This window comes from Athene cunicularia, assembly GCF_003259725.1.
Source record: "Athene cunicularia isolate RWA chromosome Z unlocalized genomic scaffold, athCun1 chrZ_part1, whole genome shotgun sequence".
Taxonomy (NCBI): Eukaryota; Metazoa; Chordata; class Aves; order Strigiformes; family Strigidae; genus Athene; species Athene cunicularia.
Window position 1 is genome coordinate 11873509 of NW_020799142.1, and position 13110 is coordinate 11886618.

Genomic DNA, 13110 nt, shown 5'->3' on the forward strand with positions numbered 1-13110 from the left:
ACTTAAACTAAGCACAAGATAGAAAAGGGGATATTTGCCCAGTTCAATTTGTAGTTTCTGCATCAGACACAAAATACAAGAAAAAAGGGACTTTGTGACCAAAACAAAATTATGAAGAATTAGAGACGGTATTTAACTGAGATAGAAGACCATAATGAACATCTCTACTAGGCAGTGCACTAAATTTTGATGTCATGAAAGCCCCCTGACATAAACTCCTTAAGCTCCCAGAAGCTCCATTATCCCTCAACCCAGTAAACACAGGAAGAAAAAGGACAGATACATTTAAAACTATTATTGTGATAAAATGGAACCATAACACATTTTCTGCTTTGTGAGAAACCAAAGAATCAACAGAATTCAACAATTTATTTGCTTTCTGGCTTTATTTTTTTATCCAACTTTGCATATCCTCTCTGAAGAGCTACATAATAAATGGTCTGCTTCAGTAAAACATATCTAAGGACCATGAGATCTGTGTACCATACTGTGGAGTGGCATGGGTTTAGCCTGATGTTAACCTTCAGCTTAACTCCAGTATTGTCAACTAAACACCACTTAGAAAGATATCACTCTTCTGCTCATTACACATAAATCCACAATTAAAGTACTGATAATTACTTAGTTATTGAGAAAAAATGTATAAGAGACAGAGTATGCTTGTATCTATGATGTCACATTTCTAGAAGGATAGCAAATGTGATAGAAGGCTGTGTGAAAAGAAAACTTACAGGACTGGAAGAGTTACTTACTTTAACTTCCCCAAAGCAAGACTGTGAAAATTTGTTGCAATATTTTTACTGAGCTGTTTTTAAAGACTTTCAATGATTATGATATTTATGGAACCTCAGTCTATTCCAGAACTTCACTTTCCTTACAGTTAGCAAGCTTTTGGAAGCTTTTTCCCTCCCTCCTCTCCTAAACAGCCTAACTGCTTTCACCTGCTGCTGTAAGAAGGAGAGAGAAGGACGATACACAAAGCTGTAATGAACTGAAGTGCAAATACAAAACATCTACATTTGAAGACTTACCCTGAGGAGCAATTCAGCTAAAATACAACCAACAGCCCACATATCGACGCCAACGCCATACATTCTAGCACCAAACAATAGTTCTGGGGCTCGATACCACCTGAAAAGAAAACACATTTCTGGAAAAATCACCTGGTTTTGCTCCTGTCAAATGTTATATATTGTAGCAATGCAAGAACTACAAAGAGGATACTGCTCTTGCCTATGTATTTTTCAGACACTGAGGGCTGTATTCTACCCTGCTAAGTGTTTTAAGACTGAACAAAATTGTGCATTTCTCACCATAGTCACATATAACCACAAATTAAGTAGTTTCAACTGAGTTGATTAACACTAACAGAACTGCAGATACACAAAGGAAAAAAGTATTTAACAGGCAGGTTTTGAATGTTATAAACCAAAATCTTATTTAAATTTTATGTTTAAGAAATGACAGAAAGACAGAATTCCTTACAGCTCCCAAAAAATCTCCATACCAACAGACCTAAGTACAGAGTCTAGTTTTATGCAAAATGAACCCTGACAGCAGTTCTGTAACAGAGCTACTTCCACTGCCTAAGAACAATCAAGTTTAATGCAGTGATCTGATGCATGCTGCATTTCAAACTACTGTAGCATTTCTGCCTTTTGCATAAAGGTGTCAAAACAAACCAGCTTTGCCTGAATAGCTTTAGCATTACAGCAGACAAAAGGAAGTAACTTACATATTTTGCAGTCCTGCTTTCTAAAGTGTATCTTAAATATGCATGCCATAATTAACTATAAATATTGGTTCAACCTTTGTTTCATAACAGGTAACATGACTAGCTACAAAAAATGATTCTAGGTCTCATAATTAACAGAAAGCAATAGCTGTCTTGCTCTGAAAGCCAGGCAGATACTTATTTTTTCCCATGCATTTCAACAGTATCATACTCCAGAACAACTCCCATGGACACATTATACCAGTTCTTACAGAACACTAAACATTGCTAAACAATGCCGCTTGTGTTTTCTTTAGGAAGCTCTTGCCATGACAGCCGTATCACATGAGCTAGATGTCAAACTCTGAATACATTGATTTGACATGACCTATTTCAAGAGACACTGCAAAACAGCAGTAGAATCACTGTGTAAGAAACAAAACAGAATGTCTTACCTTGTTACTACCTGGTGTGTATAAACTCTATTTGGACTTCCAAAAGATTTTGCCAAGCCAAAGTCAGCCAATTTTAAAACCCCATTTTCATCTAACAACAAATTATTTGGTTTAAGATCCTGTCAGTACAGAAAGCAAAGAATTAATCTTGTCAGTGTTGATAAAAACAGACTTGAGTGTGGTGGGGTTTTTGATAGTGTGGAGGTGGCTACAGTGGTGGCCCCTGCAAGGAGCTTCTTGAAGCCCCCCCACCTCCAAGTCAGACCCACCTCTGTGCCAAGGCCAAGCCAATTAGTGACAGTGGCCATGTCTCCGTGATAATGTATTTAAGAAGGGGCACCCAGGAGGAAGCATGGGAGTTGTGAAGGAGATACTGAGGACAGCAGAAGAGAGGGGAAAGTGGGGTGGGGAGAGGTTTGTCAGAGCAGAGACCCCTCTGCAGCCTGTTGTGAAAGGGTAGGCTGTGCCCTGCAGCCCATGGAGGTCACTGGTGGAGCAGATGCCCACCTGCAGCCAGGGGGAGGACCCCACACCAGAGCAGGTGGCTGCACCCAAAGGCTGGGAGTCTGTGGAAAGCCTACGCTGTTGTAGTTGGCAGTGGGAGGACTGCAGCACATGAGGGTGACCCACACTGGAGCAGTTTATGAAGAACTGCATCCCATGGGAAGCATTTATGTCAGAGAAAGTTCATGGAGGACTGTCTCCTATGAGAGGGACACCATGCTGGAGCAGGAGAAGAATGCAAGGAATCCTCCCCCTGAGGAAAAAGGAGAGGCAGACTGACTGTAACACCATTCCCTGCGTCACTGGGGGTAAGGAGGTGGAGAATTTGGAAGTAAAACGGAGCCCAGGAAGAAGGGAGGCACGGGGGAAGGCATTTTAAGATGTGGTAAAGCTTCTCACTGTTCCACTCTGTTAAGTGGTGTTATTGTTAGTGTTTGAACTTTTTTTTTTCCTTCCCCTAAGGAACCTGTCTTTTTGCCTGTGACCATAGCAGCTGAGTCATCCCTCCCTGTCCTATCAATTCCCAAGACTTTTGCTTTACTTTCTCCTTCGCATTCCAGAGGGAGAGGGAGGGAGGGAGTAGCCACATGGTTCTCAGTTGCCCTCTAGGCTCAAACCACAATACAGACATATAATGAACCTCCGGGCAGGTGTGCCATACTGTAACAGTAATGTAAAATGCAGGCTTTTGATTCTGTTGTAAGGCTACATTGTGAGAAAAAAACCCACAACAACACAACAGAAAATCAAGAATTTCACCATACATGAAAATCATAGTGAAACATACCCATTTGAATATGATAATATTTAAGCTGCAGTTTAAAAAACCTGCCTCTTGATAGGTTTTAGCTTTGCTGCAGGAACAGCAGGTCTGAACTGCATAGATGACATATGAACAATAAAAAGACCTTGCAAATGTTTCAAATAACTGTAGAAATCATGGAAGTGATACAGTTTAATACAGTAACAGTGTGTTGTGGGTTGATTTCTGGCCAATAGTGAAGCACTCACATAGCCATTTGCTCACTCTGTTCTCATCCCACCTTCCCACCCTCAGCAGGACCAGAGAGAGAAACAAGAAAAACGAAAGCAAGAAAACTCTAAGAGCAATATAAAAGCAGTTTAACAGATAAATGAGAGAGGAATAAAATAGAAACAAAAAAGCAATGCAATGGAAAACATTCATCTCCCACCAGCAGACTGATACCCAGACAGACTCTAAGTAACAGCCACACTGGAAGTCAAAAAACGCCCTTCTTCCTCCACCCCACTTTTTATCACTGAGCATGGTGTTATATGGTATGCAATATCATAGCATAGTTTGGGTTAGAAGGGACATTAAAGATCATCTAGTTCCAAGACCCTGCCATGGGCAGGGACACCTTCCACTAGACCAGGTTGCTCAAAGCACTGTCCAACCTGGCCTTGAACCTGTGCCAAAGTCCCACCACCCTCACAGTGAAGAACTTATATCTAACCTGAATCTACCCTCTTTCAGGGTAAAACCTTTACCCCTCATCCTATCACTACAGTCCCTGATAAACAGCCCCTCTTCATCTTCCCTGTAGGTCTCTAAGTACTGGAAGGCCGCTCTAAGGTCTCCCCGCAGCCTTCTCTTCTCCAGGCTGAACAACCCCAACTCTCTCAGCCTGTCCTCAAAGTGGAGGTGCTCCAGCCCCCTAATCATCTTTGTGGCCTCCTCTGGACCTGCTCAGGCAGGTCCATGTCCTTCTTATACTGGGGGCCCCAGATCTGAAGCTCAGTACTGCAAGTGGGGTCTCATGGGGGCAGAGTAGAGGGGCAGAATCACCTCCCTCAACCTGCTGGCTGTTCTTCTCTTGACGAATCCAAGGATACAGTTGGGTTTCTGGGATGTGAGTGCACACTGATGGCTCATAGTCAGTTTTTCATCCACCACTACTCCCCCAAATTCTCTGCAGGGCTGCTCTCAATCTACTCATCACCCAGCCTGTATTTGTGCTTGGGATTGCCGTGACCCATGTGCAGGACCTTGCACTTGGCCTTGTTGAACTTCATGAGGTTTGCACAGGCCCACCTCTCAAGCCTGTCCAGTTTCCTCTGGATGGCACATCCCTTCCCTCCAGCGTGTCGACTGCACCACACAGCTTGGTGGCATTGGCAAACTTACTGAGTGTGCACTTGATCCCACTGTCCATGTTGCCAGCAAAGATGTTAAACAGCCCCTGTCCCAACAATGACCTCTGAGGAACACCACTCGTCACTGCTGTTCACTCAGACATTGAGCTGTTGATTGCAACTCTGAATGCGACCAGCCAGCCAGTTCCTTATCCACTGAGTGGTCCACCCGTCAAATCCAATTTACATTCAATAATCCAATTTAGAAACTAGGGTGTCATGTGGGACAGTGACAAATGCTTTGCACAAGTCCAAGTAGATGATGTCAGCTGCTCTTCCCTTATCCACCAGCGCTCTAATCCCACTGTAGAAGGCCACCAAATTGATCAGGCATGATTTGCCCTTTGTGAAACCATGTAGGCTGTCACCAATCACCTCATTTTTCATGTGCTCTACCATATCTTCCAGGAGGATATCCCTCTGGCCAACTTCAGTCAGCTGTCCCAACTGTATATCCTCCCCACTTCTTGCTCACCCTCAGTCTACTTCCTGGAGCAGGGGCAGAGTGGGGAAAAAAAGAAGGCCTTGACAGTGCCCAAGCAATGTTCAGCAATAGCCATTGTTGTGTGATGTGTTATCAGAACTGATCTAGGCACAAATCCAGAACATGGTACATACAGGCTGTTGTGAAGATTAAATCCATTCCAGCCTGGCCCAGTTCACAGTGTTGATCAAAGTCACAGGTAACTTGATACACTTTTATATCCAAAAGATAACCACATCAGCAATGCTTAACATCTCCCGTACTCCAAAATAGCTAGCATGAATGCTTATGGAGTAAGAACATCTCATCTTCAAAGCTATCTTTGTCAGACTTTAGACTCAATTTCTATCAAATGTGACTTCTGTTATAGCATAAGGGCTTTCAATTTAGTACATGCTTACCCTGTGTAGAATCCAGTGCTGATGCAAATATTCTAATCCTTGAAGTGTCATCAGCATATATGCCTTGATGTGAGATTGTGTCAACACAATACTAGTATCCTTTATAATAACCTGTAAAGTGTTAGATCGATGGTAAAGTTTATCATGCAAGATTAACTAACTTCCATGCTTTCTGCTCAAAAGTTATTTCATCCTTTAAGACAAATCTCAAATTGGCAGTTATATATTCTCTACCATTCTCACCCTCTTCCTGGAAAAATAGGTCTATTCTGCAGATCAGAAAGTGAAATGGAGAGTCCAGATAGGCTACATGAATTTTGCATAACCAGCAAATGAGAAAATGGGCGGGAAACACAAATTCATCATTTTATCTCAGTTCCAGGTTGATACCCAAACTTACCAAAGACATAAACATAAAAATGATAAAAGCATCAGTAAACTTGAAATTATGTCCCCACGTATTCCTTCTTCCTGTGTGCAACCTAAGCATAAAATCTTTGTAAATGCAATGGTTTCCTCTTCTATTTCCAAGACAACCAGAAGGTATGGCCAATTTACTATATTTTAACAAATCCACTTACATTTTCTAGATTCTTTTATTTGTAACATTAAAATTCCATGTAAACATGCTGTTTGAAAGTATTTTTACACTACTCCCCAAAACTTGCTTGTTGATATTACTGTCCAGTTCAGTAATAGCCTTTCCTAAACTTTGTTTTAAGACTTACAAAATAGCTAAGACCACACAAAATTACATGCATGCAGCATACGACCAATCGCAACAGGCTGCAGTCCCAAATGATGGTGTGATACCACAACAGTTAAATGCTCTGCATACCACAGCATTATCTAGTACAACAGTCTTTCATTCCTCTTTGTACACCGTATCTTCTTCAGCTCCGAATATTGCAGTTAAGTAAACAGAATAAATCCTCTACAAAGCCCATTCGTTAATTTAACTTCTATTTGCAAAAAACCTTAACTTTTTCAGTCTTGCATTCACCTAGGTTTCAGAAAGCCTGTCAATGCTTTCTTTTAACATTTTAAATGCTAGTCCCAGATCTTAACAGCATATGTGTAATGAGCTAGCTTAACAACTACATTAGTTTCAGTCGAGAGTAGATATAATGTTGTGTCTATACAAATCTGACATGACTTGACATCTAGGACAGTCTTGCAAAATGAAGAAAGTTGCACCAAAATTTCTCAAAGGCTTCCACAAAGACAAACTGACTTAAGGTTTTGGGAGAACAAAACAACTGCAAGAGGCTGATTTGCAAGTACCTACAACTGCTACATTTAAAAGTATGGTTCAGGTGCGTGTGATTTTAGTACCAGCTCATCATCTGGCATACTTTAGTATCACACTTACTTGAACATGTCTGATGATACTATGCTATCAATTGCAATCTGAGATGCTGATCTACAACTGAGGTTCTATACTCTGCAGTCCCAGAAAAATAGCATATTAAACATGATCTGATTCTTGAAGATCATGCTGACAACTCACAAAAATTGTGGAATTACTCAAACTACTTTTAAGACAAGATCTTAATCAATTGACATAAAGAAAGTCACATTTCTAACATAAGCAAATGTAAACCTTTAAAGTAGCATTTTCAAAAGCCATTTGAAAACACTGAAATAAAAAGTCTAAAAAGAAAATCTTACCTCTAGATCCGTTTCCATAAAATCAAACACCAAACTAATATTAGACTTGTGTCCAAATGCATCTAGAAGCTGTAAACCAAAATACATTATGATGAAGCACACTCTCAATACTTCCAGTTTTCTAAAATTCTACACCACTGTAGTCTGCACGTGGATTTTCAGCTTACTGAACCCATTTGTTTTTTGACTTGCAATACAAAAATTCTTACTCAGTTTAGTTTAACTCAGAATCCCTCCCACTTAAATTCCTATTAAGTACAGTAATAACATTTTACACAATTGTTCCTCCTTCCTGGAGTTAGGAAAAAAAGAAAAAGAATAACTTTACCATGTTAGCTACATCAGATAATCTAACATACACCTTGTCCTCTCCCCAAACTTTGCTGTTCTACAGAACTCCCACCCTTCTTGAGACAAAACTAAGTTTTCCCATGAATTCAGCTCTGTGCATCTGCTTCCTGTAAGCATGCAGTATTTAGAAATTCTAAGTGTTAGGCTTGTTAACTTCCTTTCAAAGATAGGCATGTATTCATCTTTGTAGCAAGTTTTCTAGGATAAATAAAACACTTTGGAGAACATCCAAACAGCTCTTTCTTAGGGTGAATCTGTATAATGACAGAATCAGTTTTTAATGTGAGATAACACAAGCATGACACTGAGTAAGAACAGCAGATCATCTAGCTTGGTATTCTACCCTCAACATCAGAAAGGTATGCTCTCCAGACATTCCAGGAAGGTGTGGTTCATTCCTTACAGTCTCCATATGATGACCATGTGAATTACTCAACTGCAAGGTGGTGGTCTGCATAGTTCCTAACAACAGTGACCACACTCATGCTCTTACTCTGCAGAAGCCACAGCAACAGGAGATATTACACAGGTGAGCCTACAGGCTTGGACGCTTTTAGTCATTCATGCCCCTTACACTTCCAACATCCACAACAGTTTTATCAGGACTAAGATGGTCCAACCTTGTCTACTGCCTTTAGTACCTGCTTATGGACCTGCTGATCATAAATATGTCCAATTCCTTTCTGAATTGCTGATGCTATCTGCTTCTACAAGGCTCATGGCAACATATTCAAGAAATTCACTACAGTGTCAAGTAGTACAATTTCCACCTGCCCTGCCCCCCAACACAAATATGTTTTAAACACATCTCTTATGTCTAGAGTTTTGCAAATATCAGTTCCACATGCACATATCAGTTCTGATATCTACCTACCACCTCAGTTTTGCAGGCTTCCCCATTCCCAGCCTTTTCCTCTGTAGAGTGAAAGGAATCTCAGATTTTTTCATAAAGAAGATGCTCCATCCCTTTGCCATTTTAGTTGTCTTTCTCTGCACACTCTCTAACTTTGATAGCTAAAGCAACCACTTTCAGAGTAAGCTCACAATCCAGAAAAGAACCATATTTCCAATCTGAAAAAGTTAAATAAAGTATGTGGAAAATTCATATTTGGTCTACTATTTATGGCAGACCCTTGATTTATCACTATTAGCTAGTTTTAAAATATGCTTAGCTGCAGCTGGGTATCTGTAGCTGGAAGTTGATAAATGCAACTGAAACGACATGGGGTTTACTTCTTCCAACAGAGGTTTTAGCTATCAGTACTAAAACCTAATAAGCCACATGAATACCACTTTACCATTGCTCATTAAAGTCTGTATAAAAGTCTGGTTTTGGCTGTCACCAGTTCTATGTGAAGAAACCAATCAGGTAAATTCAGCACTGCACTCATTTGCAAGTCTATCACAGAGATGCAAAATCAGGTAATTAAATTTCCACAATTCTCCCCACCATTAATATGCACATAGCCCGAGGCTAAAAAGTAAGAGGATTTCAATAGAAAACTACTTTGTTACTGAAAAAGGTGTTTTGCCATAACAATTGTTTTATTGCCCATTCTGGGCTGGAAAAATAGCTCAAATAAAATTAAGTAGCATTTCCATGACCCAATTAACTCTAAATTTCAGTTTGAACCAGCACCAGAAGAATTTGAGCACTGATTCTAGAAGTGGCATTCATTCTACTTACACCAATAATATTGGGATGGCTTAGCTCCTGTAACAATTTTATCTCTCTGAGGGCTGTTCTGTTGATTCCTACATTGAAAAAACAAACAAAGCAAAAAAAAAAAAAAAAAAAAAAAAAAAAAAAAAAGAGAGACAGAAAAAAAATTCAAAATTTTGGATTACGCTCCAAAGAAACCTCTTATTCTGTTACTCACCGATGATTTATTACTACAAACTACTTTCTTACTACTCAACAATTTTTAAACTAACAATTTCATTGCCACAGATAAGTAGAGTTCTACAGAACAAAAGAGGACATACACTTTCTTCTGTAGCAAATAAATTCTACACCACAATAAATGGATTTAGATTATGAAGTTACACGTCTCCCTTCCCTGGCAAAATGGAAAAGTTCTAGCAAAAGTCTAGAAAAAAAACCACCTTTTTCAGGGTATTGTAAACTTTGGTTTTATTTTAAAGAAAAGGTACATCTTGCAAGTATCAGTACTTCATTGTGCCTCGCTTGCAGAGGGAGACACAAGGACAAACTTCATGAATATATCTCTTTTCTTTTTGACATAACATTATTAAATAAAGTTAAGGGACATATGTTTTCCTATATTCATGCTGAGATGTAAAAGGTACAGTGGCCAAAACCTGCTCAACCTTGCTCGACTCCTTTAATAGCCAGATTTTATAAGAGGAAAAAACAGGGGGGGGTGGGGGGGGGTGGAGTGTTAACAGCTTGTACAAAAACTGACCGGCAAGCAAATGCTCCTGTGGTATACTGTGCATGAAGTTTCAGCTGCACATGAGCTAAAAATAAGTGTTCCCCCACACCTGGAGTACGATTCAACAAGTAAGACTCTAGCAAGGTTTTGAGCAAAACTACATGGATTACTTCACACTTCTGCTTTTTTAATTACCTATTTTGGAATGAAATTGACAGTGGTTTCTTTTGGTTGGGCAAAGCTTTAGATTAAAAGTACAACAGTTTATCAGATAACACTGGGAAACCAGACATGATCATTATTTTTAGACATTATTTAGACTTATTTTGACATCTTTGTACTATTACTAGACATTGTGTAGGCCAGAAGTAGTAACTGTCCTTAAAGGACATTAGTTCACTGAAGGCCAGGTGGACCATGACTCTCTAGCAGTCTGCTCGTGAGATTCTGGGATGAGTGCTCAAGTTCCTCTTTAAAAGTTCTTCCCTTAGGAAGGAACTAGAGAGTGGAAAGCAAAGATTCTTCACCAGAAAACTGGTAACCTAATGCAGGACCCCTGAAGGATGGCAGCCTACACACAGAGAAAATTCTACTGCACCACACAGGCTGCAGGAAAACAGGATTATCGGGGTTTTATTTGCAATATCCACACCTAAAGGCACATGGCTGGTCAGAGCACATGATCAAAAGACACTGCTCTATAAAACTGATTTCTCAACATAAACCCACACAGAAACAAGAGGTTTAAGATCTTGTTTTTATCAACTTTTGTCTCAGCATAAATCACAAAAATAGAACAGAAACATCTGAAAACCTGTTTTAAATATGTAAGGCGCAGATGCATCAATACAAAAAGCTATTCTAAACTCAGTGCCGTAAAGATTATTATTCTACACTACATCCATGTTTGTACTCCACTTAAATTGAGAAGCTACGTTGTTATATACTCATATTTAGACATATATGCAGACTATTCATGCAAATATCTCTCCTGCTTTTTTCTGCAGTTTAGAAGGCAATCCTCTACTAAGCCTTACACTGAGAGTTGAGCTCATTTTTCTCAGACAAGTTATGGTGTGGGAAGTTTATGTACCAATTTACAAAAAGAAACCAAACAAACCACAGCTTCTGCCGCATGAATTTGTTTTAAAACTCACCATCTTTAGCTTCCGATCTATGTCCCAGTTTAATCTGAAAAGAAATGCTTTGCATTATACAAGGTTAAGCCACCTGCCCCAACAGTAGGGGATACATTCTTTCGTCTTATTCTTCTAAAATAAAATGTGTTTCAGTACCATGAAGCACTTTACCAGGTAGGGTTGGTTTTGGGTTGTTGGGTTGTTTTGTTTTGTTTTTTTTCCTCTTAAAAAAATAATGGCCTCTACAGCATTAGTTTTTATAAAAGCTTAAAAGTAGTCATGATGGTGCTGAAAACAGACATAATGCACACTGGCAGCATAAAATGCTTTGCAGCCACAAACTAGCGAGCTTCTCCTCAGGGAGAAGTGAGGGCAAAGTACTTGACAGTTGTCTTCAAATTATTCTAGTAAAATTAGCACTGAAATTTTCAAGTCCAGAATCAGAACACTGATATTTCCAGACGATAAAAGAAAATATTCTGACAAAAACAAGAATGCTTTTCATAACAGTTGCTACTAGTAGCAACCATACGAAAAAAGTATTACAATGCTAAAAGATATTAGTGTATCAAACAAAATTACTTACTATTGATATGGTTCAACTTGCCTAGGAAAGTAGGCTGTTTAACTAACCAGAACAATGTAACATGCATTTTTCATCCCTCACAAAGCACAGCTAATAATTTATTTTTAATACAAAAACTTCCTGCAATCTCTTCAGAGAGTATGAAGTGAAACATGTTACGACAACATAGGCATATTCAACATTTGTATTCAAACAGGTAAACTGTAGATCTACGATCATTTTTGTCAAATTTTATCAAAAAATTACCACAACTTCTAAATAACTTAATCAGGAATAATATTCCTGGAGACTTAAGGAAATCGGGCACAGCAGGAGGTAAGGCTAAAAAAAGAAAAAAGCCACTGTCAAGGACTAATAATGTCTGAAGTTTGGAAATAAATCTAACAAATAATCACAATTTCAAGTTACAGACGAGGCAACCTTTCATAAGCTCAGAAACGTAGTAAGACTGAAAGTAGTCTTCTTGGGGAGGGGGGAAGGCCTTAAAGACAGGCTATCTAGATCTAGAAACAAAAATCTGCCTTCACCTATTAAGTCGGGTCAAAAACACTTATTAGGCGGGTCAAGAACGACCAGACACTTGATCATACAACGGGAAAATATTTTGACACTCACCTTTTTAATAGCCACGATTTGGTTGGTGGTCTTATCCCTCGCTTTATAGACAGTAGCAAACTGCGGAAAAAGAGCGGCTCCCGTGACTGCCGGGGCAGACGAGCGGCAGGGCCTGTCCGTACCCGCGCAGCATTCTCAGGGGTTCGGACGCTGCCGCGGCAAAGGCGGCCCCTGGTCCTAGATCCTCAGGCTGGAGCTGCCCGAGCCAGGTCCCTCCCTCGGGAGGAGGCCGTTAAACCCTGCTGTCAGCACGCTGGTGGGGGACGACCTCCCCACAGCGACCGCCCCTCTCGCCCTACAAGCGCGGCACCCCCGACCTCGCAGCGGGGCCCGCCGACACATGCAGAAGGCGACACGGGGCCAGGCCCAGCTGCAGGCGGCCCCGGGTTCCCCACGCCGCGGCCCCATCGGTCACGACAGGGCCCTAACAGGGGCCGCCTAAGGGCCCTTCACAGCGGAGACTCCCGCGTCCGGACGCTCCCGCTCCTCCTCCCCACCCCACCTCCCACATGCCCTGCACGCCACACGCACGGCTGTTTCCCCTCGCCCCCTGCCGCGCCCCAGCGGCAGCTCACCTGCCCTTCTCCCAAGAAGTCCAGCTTCTCGTAGCGCCTGGCCCGCGCCCGCGCGTCCATCG

The 13110-nt window shown here is 40.7% G+C and overlaps 1 protein-coding gene across 9 annotated transcripts in view; it reads right to left on the minus strand.

The window, feature by feature from the left end:
- Window positions 1-13108, minus strand: part of LOC113489726 (cyclin-dependent kinase 7) — a 74255-nt gene extending 61147 nt beyond the window's left edge. For 6 of the 9 annotated variants that reach the window (XR_003400087.1, XM_026865735.1, XM_026865734.1 and 3 more), the window contains exons 1-8: window positions 13049-13108; window positions 12474-12533; window positions 11291-11324; window positions 9425-9492; window positions 7387-7455; window positions 5716-5826; window positions 2170-2288; window positions 1032-1131 (exon numbers count right to left, since the gene is read on the minus strand). Coding sequence is in view for 5 of the 9 variants with exons in the window: in XM_026865735.1 (XP_026721536.1) it covers window positions 1032-1131; window positions 2170-2288; window positions 5716-5826; window positions 7387-7455; window positions 9425-9492; window positions 11291-11324; window positions 12474-12533; window positions 13049-13108 (621 nt within the window). In the remaining 4 variants the exon portion in view is untranslated. Of the gene's footprint in view, window positions 1-1031; window positions 1132-2169; window positions 2289-5715; window positions 5827-7386; window positions 7456-8611; window positions 8793-9424; window positions 9493-10328; window positions 10375-11290; window positions 11325-12473; window positions 12534-13048 lie in introns of those variants that run through there. The other 3 variants (XR_003400088.1, XR_003400089.1, XR_003400090.1) reach the window with 3 other exon arrangements.
- Between the last annotated feature and the right edge of the window lie 2 nt (window positions 13109-13110).